The following is a 12,312-nucleotide window of genomic DNA, read 5'->3' on the forward strand; positions in this document are numbered from 1 at the left end:
TTTTCGATTTTAGAGCTTTAAAACAGGGGTGTGCAAATTATGTGGTCATTAACAAACAAACCCGCAATGTTCTATATGGTCCCAACACACACAGTATGTACATTAAAAAAGAAAATAAAGCACATCATCCTCAGTTTAATCGAGCACTTTCGACGACCCTGTCTTCTTTAAGCTCTTCTCTAAATTGCTAGGAGAAATCAAATCCCACGTTGTGAGTATCCACTCGCAAACGATCTCTAGTGGCTTTTTAATTTTTTTAGTGAGAGTGAGCCCATACTCTCGGAAGGCCATCTACTGGATATACACCTTGCACAAGTACTCCTTAACTCTTTCGTTACCACGCCTATTCAAATTGATTACCGGTAATCGAGGCTTTTTGGTCAATTGTTAAATTTATTTCTCGTGCACCGAGCATTATCGAGTAAAGTTAGTTCAGCCACTCAACTTTCAGAATTTTCCTTAGTTTAGCGACTAAAGCAACATAGTGACTTTTTTACAGACTTTTGTGCGAACCAATGTGCGTGTGTAGTTGAAAAAATGCACTAGGTTGGCGAACTTGACAGAAGTGCGTGCCCCACGCGATTATGCTACAGTAACATTGAAGTTCTGTAATGAAAAGAAACTCTACAAGCCAAATATCGAATTGATGTGTTAGCTCCGCAATTTGACTGAGCTGAGCAGTAATAATTGTCGAAAATTTATGCCAGCTAATCAATAGAGAACTGTTGCTAGAAATCAGGAAAAATTAATTCTACAAAAAATTATTTCCCATGGTCTGCCGCATGTATAAAGTGTGGAGGTGGCCTCCACAGCCAGTTTCCAGACGCTTTGGTTTTGCTTGTATCACTATATCAGACATAGGGTCACATCTAGTGTCACTAGTTGCTCCTATGACGCGGTCATCACACGCACCATCAGCGCTTCAAAACACATGAGCTGCTTAAAACTGTCTTGCGACCACACCTGTATTGAGTGAGAACGAGCTGAGATTTCGTGGATGACAGCACGTCAGCTTCAAGTTTTATGGGGACGATTCTTTGCGTCAGCCTGAGACATCCGTAGCCATTCATGGGTTTGTTTTGTTTACATCTTCAAGTTATCTCCTCCATCGCAAATGCATATAACTTCTGACCTTTGTGCATAATCCTATAATTACTCAGGTTACGAACGTGGTCCACACTTCGCTAGGGCGTGGTGTGGTGACACTGGCTACAGAGCTTTTCCTAACGACAAGAAGGCCCCCGGAGCACATCTTGGCCCTGACTACAAAGCAGTGTGAAACATTTTAGAACTGCATGCAATATTGTGTTCTCTTTAATATCATATGCGCGAAAATGCGAAGAAATATGCTTGCACGCATATATTGGAACGCCAACCTATGCAGAGTGAGGTGGCTCGTGGAAAGATGTGACGCTAGATGAAAAAGCGAAGTTCATTGGACATCTCATTTATAGAGGGATTATTCACATCACGGGTTTCCATCTATATTAGAATACCTAGAGACTCTTATCCCAAGGCAATGAGAATTTACAGAGAAGAGTGTACGAGTACACTTGTGTCTCGCGAAAAAAAACATGCAATGCTTCACCGCATGGCATGAGCAATGAAGCAGCATTTCCGTTCTGATTTCTTTGTCTATGTGAAGAGAATTGATTGATTGATACGTGGGGTTTAATGTCCCAAAACTGCCATATGATTATGAGAGACGTCATAGTGGAGGGCTCCGGAAATTTTGACCACATGGGGTTCTTTAATGTGCACCCAAATCTGAGCACACGGGCCTATAGCATTTCCACCTCCATCGGAAATGCAGCCGCCACAGTCGGGATTCAATCCCGCAACCTGCGGGTCAGCAGACGAGTACCTTAGCCACTAGACCACCGCTGTGGGGCTATGTAAAGAAAAACATTTTGTACAATAATTATTTTTATACTGTTCCTGGATCATTTATCTACAAAATCTATATTCTGAATTTTCTTTGTTTTGAATACTTTTGCATATATAGTGTTTTATTATTTATTCCATTGTAATACCAGCTAGTGACGAAAAATTTCACACTTTTCACATTTTTATTCCTTCTAAAATTTGTTGCTCTCCAACTTATATTTTTTGGAAAGAGCATATCATTCTGCAAAGTTTGGTATGCTGCAATGGTGCTGGAGTATTTTTCAAACTGGCAAAAACGATCTTCCTGAGACATATGAAAAACAACTATTCTCACTTGGTAACGAAAGAGTTAAACTATTTATTAAGTATTTGTGCGACAATAGGATACAACGTCCCCCTTTTTCTTCCACAACAAAACCTTTCTCCCACATTAGCTGTCACAATTAACGCAATGCTAAGCGGCTGCTATCTCACTGATGTTCACATCAGCTCGAAAAAAAAAAATTACCATGGTTTTAAAAGGGGCTAGTAGTGCCACAATATCTATGACATTTGTTCCAGTTTTTATAAAAGCTTCCGAATTTCCATGCCATTCAGATAAAAATTAGGCGAATTCCTCCCCGCATTATGGCAATTGGTGTCATGCGAAGCAGTGAGCGAGTAATTGTCTATGCTGCATTTCTTGGCATTGAGCAAAGCATTTACGAGATAGATCGACATGTTTTTGCAAGTGCGTAGTTTTCACAAATGCGTAATGCTCATTGTGGACTTACCAGGAATGTCGACTACACTGGCATTTAAAGAGTAACTTATGGTTGATGTCATGTCAGCACAGTGTTGCCAAACAACGTTTGGGAAAAAAAAAACGTCAGTGCCAAAATTACCTTATTTCACCCTACACAACTTTTTTTGATACCTTACATTTTACCCTGCACTTAAAACAGCACAATGTAACAATAATAAAGTACAAACTATAGCTGCTGTACGACACGCACACATATGACATTTAAGCACTTTGCTTTTTGTCTCGGAAAGCGTAGCTATTATTCGAGATTAAGTGAAGAAGAGAGATGCACATGCATGGCAACAGAAAGAAAACAACAGAGCACGTGTTCACTGAATGTGAAAATACACGCTCGGTTCATGTTAGGGCATTAGCCCACATGAATCGTTGGGTCTTAGAGACAACATTGGAAAGGTAAACAGCTCAGTTATAGAGATAAGTAAAGGTTTATTGGAGGATTGGCGGTGGAAAACTAGGCAGAAACCAAAAATAAAAAATGAGAAAAACTAAACTCAATCTGCAATAAGGTGCAGAAAGCTAGGTTGTGATTCATAATGCTTTTAATAAGAGAAGAACCTTAATTCAGCAAGACAAGATTACAATGTAATAATAATAATAATTAATAATTCTTGAGCTTGGTGAAGTACAGGTCGGCGCACAGTCATAAAAAGAACGCAGTAAAAAAACTTTCGTGGTTCCCTATGCATTCGCAAAAGATTGGAAGGCAAAAGTCTTTTTTTCTTTTTAGTCGGCTGCGCCCATCCTCCTGCCCTCAAAATATTTATGCACATTGCATGATTTTGCTTTGCCTTCGATATCGGAGTCATTGCAAGCTTTCTAAATCATGTGCCCCTAGGACCGGCCCGCCTATGACTCTGTGACAATTTCATGTGATGGCATACTTTGACGTTGCATTGCGACGCCACAGTTTGCATTTTGATTGGTCGCATTTTGTCATCCGCCATTAGATAACACGTGCAGGTGACCCAGAAGCCTTGAATCTTAACTCCATTTCCCTGTGACATCGACCTTCTTTGAGCAGTAAATTTTCATTCAGATAGGTTGCCACAGGGTACAAGAGCATTTCATACATGCGTTCTTCAACTTCAATTTTTATTTCACACTTTTTATAAAGCAGAGCCCATTCAGAAAGAAACTGGCCGACCAAAGTGAATCAGCGAGACGGTCAACAAAGAGGAATCCCGCTTAAAACTGTAGTATTTTCATCTCAGTATTCACAACATTGGCAAGCTGCTGTCATAATACAGCAGATTGTGGAGCATGGTTTACTAAATGTACTCTCTTGAATTGAGCTAGTTGTCACTCATTTTGAAAGCACTTTACAGCACTGAAAATGGGGAATGGGACATATCAAACACAGTGTACTGCAGAAACGATGCCATGTGGCTCACAGCAACAAGAGCACCCCAAAAATGACGATTAAGGACATGACTTTGCACAAATTTTAGAACTGTAATGGTAAACATAAGAAATGCTGCATTTTTTTGGTTATTAAGCTCATAACACATGACATTTAAAAGCAAATGATTTTTTTTCCAACTCCACACTAAATTCTCAAAAATGAGTATGCATTAGGTTCAGTGATGCATTATAATCCAAATACTTTGAAATAAAGGACCTTTAGTCTTGAATGTTTGTCTGTCTCATCTCTCAATTTTATCCAATACAAAATAAGATTAATATTAATGTAATCATGACGTTAATGTAATTCAACTAGTATTTGTTCACCGTTGTAATGCTCAGTGCATGCATTCACATAAACACCAAGCGACAAGAAGGAAGAAGAAAGTAATATGCATTTTTTTTGTAATCCAGCTGCCCACTTTTCAAGTATTCAAGTTGCTCTAAGGCCAAGCACAACAAGGAGAAACTTACCTCATCCTTACGAAGAAGCTGTACATACAGGTCCAAAAGCTTCTCATGGCCCATCATTTCAGGATACAAAGTCGCTGTCTTGGCAAACAAATCCACACTGCAAGTGTCCAAGGCAGTGGCATACTGATGCAAAAGACCCTGCAGCCGGCCTAGAAGGAACCGTACAAAGCACGAATGTGCGTACTGAACTGACTCGAGGGGCTGCCCTGGCCCTGGGGCTGCGCCTGCCCAACGTTGTTCCAATTGCTTGGCCAGAATGCCACACTTGGCCCCAAGGCGTGCCACCAACAGCAACATTAGCACACCTTCGTGCTCATGCGCTAGGAAGTTCTCAGAAAGGAAGGCTGTGAGGTAGTCCACATGCCGATTGGCCTGAGCGACTTCAAGTCGTCGCAGCTCTAGATCAACAGCGCGAGCATGTGCCTTGCCCTGGGCAAGTCGCAGCGCCAGCTCGCTAGCTTCCATGGCAACAGGTGCTGGCTCAGACTGAAGCTGCTGCTCCAAGCCCTGAGCTTGTTCCCTAAGTTGAGCCACCAGTGCCTGGTACTTTGCCAAAGTCTGCTCACAGTCGGCCAGGGCCTCATGAGCTGCCTCAACTCGCCTGTGGCTGTCTGACAAGCGTACTTCTGCATGAGAGAGTTCTTCACGCAGCTCAAGCTCAGTCTCACGTGCCTGTTGCAGCAGTTCCTCATTGAGCTCATGCAGCTTCTCCATGTCATCCACTGCCTCACGCAGGTCACGCACGGTCTCTTCCAGGTCTAGGTTCTTCTCTGTCAGGTGTTCTACCATCTCCTCTGCACCCAAAGCCATGTCCAGCTGGTCTTGCAACTCTGTAATGGTGCACTCTGCTTGTTGATACCGTTCTTCCAGCTGCTGTTTTATCCGCGAAAGCTCTTGCACCTCAGCGCGGCATTGATCAAGTTCTTTCTTGTGCTGCTGTTTCTCATGCTTCAACTGAGTGGTTAGGTCACGTAACCTTACAAGCGCTTCACGCATCTTTTCATTTTCTTGAGCTAACTGGCGTTCTTTATAACTGCTGGGTTCACCTGTAGATAACTCAGAAGTAAGAATTTTGTAATCCAACTCAAGCATTTCGTACTTCTCCTTCCAATGATCGACCTCTTGTTGCAGCTGTTCTAGTTTCTCCTCAGCCATTTCCTTCTCTACTGTGGCCATCTCCATAGATTCCACAAGATCGGACACTTCATCAGCATGACGCTCTCGTTCGTCATGAGCTTCCTGAGCCTCACGCCGTGCTTGTGTCAGCTGTTTCTGTAACTCAGCCTGGGACTCTGTGATCTTAGTCTTGAATTCAAGCAGCTGCTGGAGCTGCAGTCGCAGGCGTTCGTAGTCTCGAAGTTGTGCTTTGCTCTCCTGCCTTTTCTGCATCAAAGTGTCCAGCTTCTCTTGCAGGTCTACAATCTGGGCCTTCAGAGCTTGCTTTTCAGCATCCTGCTCCTTTTGTGCAGCCTGTTTGTCCTGGCCAGCCTCTTCAACCACCCAGGTACGGGAGAGGGGCTCTGGCTGTTCAAGTGTTACAACCTCAGCAGTTGGGTTCGGAGTGGTTGTGGCTGTAAAGAGAGAGTTTTTATCACAGGTACTCCTACAGGCATTATGGACTTTATGATGTGGAGCACAACAAACACTGTTCAAGAGACACTTGTTAACACCATATCAGTTATTAGCACATTTTCCTAAATTCTTTCAACAAAGTAATACGAATAAAAGTTTATGTTGGTTCACAACTAAAAAACTTAGAAAGAGACGCAATACAGAACTAAGGACTGTCTTTCTTCCTAATAAAAGTTTATAAACAGACATCGCACAGTGATGATACCTACAGCAACTTCACATTAAAGCTGGCCGCACTGCAGTATATAAAAATGATGCAAGGCGAAATAAAATATACACTGAAACCAACATATGAACAAGACCTGAAAGTAAGACAAGAACATAAAAGACTTGTATTAAAAATTGGGCTCCTAAATACAATGACACGAGTCCCATGGCCAACAAAAATTAAATACACTTATGAGACAGCCTGCATAATATGCACTTTTCTGCATAATATCTGTCACCAATTTTTATACTGTGAACTTATATTAATAAATTGCCACAAACTTCTAGCAGCAGCCCATTGGGAATACCAGATGACAATGCACAAACCACCCTGCCTTACACTACTGCAATGCACTTGCATAGCTCTTGTGACAGGCACAGGAATCACCCAGTCCTTTTCTGCTATTCATGGTCAGAAAGTGCCATGCAAGCTTTCTGATCTTTTTTGAACACCCAAAAATACTTGCATACTGTGCGCTAAGGCTTCAAATGCCATGCCATAAATTGTTTCACACAATTTAATATCAGGATCACTATCTCCATTGTTTAGACCTTTGCTTTTGTGCTAGTGGCACTGACATACAGTAGGTACATGACCAGAAAGATTGCAACAGTGACTTGAGAAAAAGCAATGCAGAAGAACACAAACCATTCAACAAAGTAGCAAACGTCAGAAGTGCCAAATATCCTTATTCCTCTCATTGCTTACAGCAAGGAGCCAACTAGCACTCTAGTTCACTATACTCATTGAAATGTAAAGTAGCAATCATTACAGCACAACTTGCCACATATTTCAAAACATTACAAAGATGTCAAGTTCTTTTCAGCGAAGGAACTCCGGATGCACTTAGTAAACACGTGATGACTGAACGTAATTTCTGTCTTTCGCAATTACTGCTTTCTATATTTTCACTTGTCAGAGCCAATTGTGTATGATTTCCCCGTCTTCTTGTGCATCAAATTTTTTTATTATTCTTATAATATTTAGATATTGTTTTGTATATTTCTGTGAACATTTATTTTATTTTTTTAATTTTTACCAATGTTGCTATTATTTTTATACAACTGCCACATATGCCTTGTAATGAACCATCGACCCAGTCAAGCTATCTGACAACAGCTTTTAGCCCATGGTATCCCCCAGAACCTTTGTATTTCTGGAAATAAAAAATCTATTCTACTCATACAATATTATCATGTCAATATGGGCTGGCTTTCTGCAACGAATAACCATGAGAGTGGTAATAATGGTTTAGGCTATGCTGATGTAATATAACAAGACTGATTGATTGATTGATTGATTGATTGATTGATTGATTGATTGATTGATTGATATGTGGGGTTTAACATTCCAAAACCACCATATGATTATGAAAGACGCCGTAAAGGAGGGCTCCGGAAATTTCGACCACCTGGGGTTCTTTGTCGTGCACCCAAACCTGAGCACATGGGCCTACAACATTTCCACCTCCATTGGAAATGCAGTCGCCGCAGCCGGGATATGAACCCGTGATCTGCGAGTCAGCAGCCGAGTACCTTAGCCACTAGACCACTGCGGCGGGGCACAAGACTGATGCAAAAATAGTGGTCTGAAAGCAACAACCATTCACAGTGCCCATATTGAAGCACATATACTGATAAATGTGGGAAAGAATGTGTTTAAATTGAGATTGTTTTCTACGCCCCATAACTGAATCTAAAAGCAACATCACTTAGTGATCTACCAACACAAGTAAACAGAAAAAGATACAGCAATCAAGGAAGGTCCATCACAAAGATGGTATCCCACATTAATTTTCTTATTTGAGATTGTAATGTATTATGTAGTTTAGATTATGAAGCAGTTTATTCCCCATTCTTATGTTTGGAAACCATAAAAACACAAAGCTTTATCTGCACAATATTTAGACTTAAGTTAGGCACACAATCACTGAACATCTTGCTAAGCAAACACATATTCATATTGGTCAAATGAATGTCACTACAAGTTGTATTGTTATTAATGTCCACTTTTAATAGGTTGCATCAAAGGCCTTGTGATTATTTGTAATACCCTAATGAAATTCAGGCTTTTTACAGTAATTATTCAGTCAACAGCTGTTTGATAAAGAAAAAAAATGGGAAGAACAATTTTGTGTCAGTACTATGGTGAAGAAAACTTACAGAGTAGAAAGAAAGGTTGTTACTGTAACCCATCAGATGGGACATCCATAATGCAAGGTATAGTATTGATCAGTAAAGTAGTATATCACTACCTATAATGTTCGAATGAAGGAATCTTTTTTTTAGGGGGGGGGGGGGCTTACAAGTCTTTTATCTGGTAAGAAAGATACATTGAAGTAATCATTATATTTCTATGGACAAATAAGTCCATACAAATATAATATCCATTTTCATAAATCTTTCATTCAAAAAATCAAAATTTATAGCTCCTGACGTGCAGAGTATAATATGTCATTGTGCACCTTAAACCCATATCCTGAAATGCTCCTTACCTCAGTGAGGGGACCTTACTCAGTGAGGGGGCCTTAACTGCTTGAGGACGCCTTATCAAGTTTCCTGGAATGCTCCTTACTAAGGTTCCCTCCCTCACTGAGGCCCTACTTTGCACTCCCTCAAGTTAAGGTGTCACTAGACCAGCCCTCATGCCTCGTTACCTTGCTACTTCCTCTGAAAGGGCGCTGCTCTGCACTACTTTGTCAGCGGCACTGTGTGCAATTTCTTATTTTTGATGGATGCTTTGTACTTCAGCACAAGCAAAATATGACTGCATCCTCGTCATTCAAAAATTGCTTTTCATGCATGTGGCTAAACGGCTGTCAAAATTTTGTTTTTTAATAAGGTGCAGCGCAAGGAGGACAAATTACACAAATAAAAAATAAAGAAGAAAGACACACAAAGAATGCAAAAAAAAAAAGAAAGACTCCCTTCATCACCTACTGTTTATACTGGTTTATTCAGGAATGACAGCTTTTATTTGAATTAGGCTTACAACGGCTTCATTTGCATAGGCTTTCTCTACATGTCTAAAAATAAAAGTATAGAGCAAATAAAGACGAGACGCAGGAAACAAGTAGACAGGACAGAATGCTTGTTTCCTGTGCCCCGTCTTTATTTGCACTCTACTTTTATTTTTAGACATGCACCCACCTGCCCGGCAGCACACTATATTCTCTACATGTCATGCCAACTGCTTCCATAATGATGCAGGTTGCAGTCGTTCAGTTAGCAGGAAATCACATTTGTCATAGCAAACCCAGGGGTGCAACCGCATGCACTTCAATGAATGAACCCTCCTTTCCTTCTCTGCGGATTATCTCAACCACTGAGATTACAAATCCATCGTGACACAAGCGAGTGACCTGCCCTTGAAAGCTGGTGTCTACTCTATGGCCACAGAATTATTTTAATACGCTGGAGAAGAAAGCCAGAACAATGACTCTATTGATTGCACGAGCTTGCTTTGATCAGTGGGGAAACCACAATCACTGGGGAAATCGAGCTTAAAGTCAAGAAACTAGACTGAGTCCTAGTGTAGAACATTACATATTATGACCAGGGGGACGACAGTCTTCAAATTTCCCAAACCGTTAGCCACTGCCACTATAAGACTACTAATAAATTTTCCACATGTATTGGAATACTGTCAAGACTTGGGTCCATGGGAACCGCTGCTGTAAGACTCACCTTTTGCTAGAAACAGGTTGATCCACAAAAGTGTGATGCATGACTTGACAGACACACCCTTGTTCAGAATGTACACATATTTTACTTGGGCATCAGTACATTTGAAACAACCTTGTACCAAATTCAGGAAATTCCACAAGCTTAATGCTGCTCAGTTACCAAAATAAATCTCACCCACCTCTTAAATACTTTAAAAAGTATTTATTACTTGCACCTCCAAAAATTCAATGTAGGTAATGACCTCCCTGGTTGCTCAACCATTTTGTTTAACAGAAAAGGTTATGCACACATATTGCAAAAAAGCAATCTACACGTTATCATTCATAGGTATGCATTAAAATATTTGTTATTCTTGCTTAAAAGCGAACGTTTAGGCAATATTTCTCACGTACCCTCACTCCCGTGAAACATGCGTTTTATCTTACTGAGGCAGTCCTTTGCCAAGGAAGGTTGAAGCAGGCTTTTAGAATACAGTGGCTCCCTCAAGGAGCTCATTAAGATAAGGAGGCATGAAGTGCTCCTCACATAAGGTAAGGAAATGGCCTAAGGTAAGAAGTGTTTCCAAACACGGGTCTTAGTATGGCTTACACCACTCGTATATCTGCAAACCACTATTAAATACAGAAATATTTATATAACGCATACATAATGGGCAATAGCAAGTATACACGCTCAAACTATTAATGCCTACTCGACCAGATGCTATCAGAAAGCTTCACTACAACACAATTTTTATTGCTGAGTATACTTGGGACGGACCCATAGCCAGGAATTTTTTTTTCTTAGGGCAGAGGGGGGAGGGGGGTAATTGGCTGAAGGCCTTGAAGATTCAACAGAAACACCCGTTATTTTTTTCCCCCGATGAAACACCTCTCCATCAAAATCCCTGGGGCACCTTCCTGGCTATGGCTCTGACTTGAGATATGGCGAGATGGCAGTTAAGCACCAGCCAACATGGAAGGGAGTTTCACGGCACATTTAAAGATGGAACACTGAAGGGCCCCTGCAACACTTCTTCAGCATGGTCAGAAAATGCTACCAATGGGTAGTCAAGGCTCCTGAAAACACATGAGCCAACCATATAGCATAGCACAGCAAGTGGCCTGGAATTTACAATTAAATATCAAAGTCCGCTACAAATCGTCTCTCTTCCCATGACAAATCATGCCATAAACCCAAATGACTGTGCACAAAACCCAGAGTTCATGGCCACAAGCTAACATGAACATATTGAGTTGCACAGTTACTGGGCAACCACAGGACGCTGTCACATGCTCGCATGCACACTACCTCACCCCCCTATTCTAAGAAAAAAAAATGGAGAGCAGAAAGTGCTCAAGGCCATGACACACGCTTACAAAGAGACGCATCTTTTTTTTCCCCTCTCTTCCCCACCCCGCCTGTGTCGCTTTGCTGGTATAAAAATAGAGATGCAAGCGACAAATCCCTGCAACTCCACTCAAACTTGGTGGATTCTGAAATTTTTTGAAGTCTTTTAAAACAGCCAATCAATGATAACTTGGAAAGGTGTTGCAGGGCTCCTTTAAGTGTTAGACGAATGCATGGCACAGGAGTGATAAATAGCCAGGATGATTTTTTTTTTTTTCAGGGACAGGGAGCACCCAGATGTAGGCGGCTAGATAGATAGATACGTAACAGAAATGCTCAAAATGCCTTAGGTTCGCTAAGAAATGTTTCCCATTTAAAATAGGTGCTTCAAAAGTGTTTGAGTGCCCCTTTAATTTAAACTAGTTTTATGCACCAGCAGCATGGTATGTTATGAGGCATGTGGCAGTGGGGGACTCCTGATTACTGTAACTATTTGAATCTAGTGCAAGTTTTTTTTTTTTTCTCACATATTTCCTATCTACAGTCGACTCATGTAACAATTGAATATAGAAATGCTACTATTTTTACTATTTTTTTTTCTTCCTACACAGAATGAAAAGGTACCCTTCGCATTACAATTGTGGCTGCGTTACAATCGAGTAAATATGATAATTTTGACCAGCTGAGCTTCTTTAACATGCACCTAAATCTGAGCTAACACATTGTTGTTTCAAAAACGTGTTCCGAGCTTAGCAGAGCATATGTATAATAAGCTATGGCATTAGGTTTTGCGTAGTGTAAAAATAAGGCAAAAAGGTTTACAAAAAAAAGTTAAAGAAAATCAACAATGAAATAAGCCCAATGAAACAGGGACATTATGTTTTTGTTGT

The 12,312-nt window shown here is 40.8% G+C and overlaps 1 protein-coding gene across 2 annotated transcripts in view; it reads right to left on the bottom strand.

The window, feature by feature from the left end:
* DCTN1-p150 (dynactin subunit 1) overlaps positions 1-12,312 on the bottom strand; it is a 58,733-nt gene that overhangs the window by 41,075 nt on the left and 5,346 nt on the right. For both annotated transcript variants that reach the window (XM_037427057.2, XM_037427056.2), the window contains exon 3: positions 4,568-6,138. In XM_037427057.2, the coding sequence (XP_037282954.2) occupies positions 4,568-6,138 (1,571 nt within the window). The remainder of the gene's footprint in view (positions 1-4,567; positions 6,139-12,312) is intronic.

Source organism: Rhipicephalus microplus, chromosome X, assembly GCF_043290135.1.
Source record: "Rhipicephalus microplus isolate Deutch F79 chromosome X, USDA_Rmic, whole genome shotgun sequence".
NCBI classification, from domain to species: Eukaryota; Metazoa; Arthropoda; class Arachnida; order Ixodida; family Ixodidae; genus Rhipicephalus; species Rhipicephalus microplus.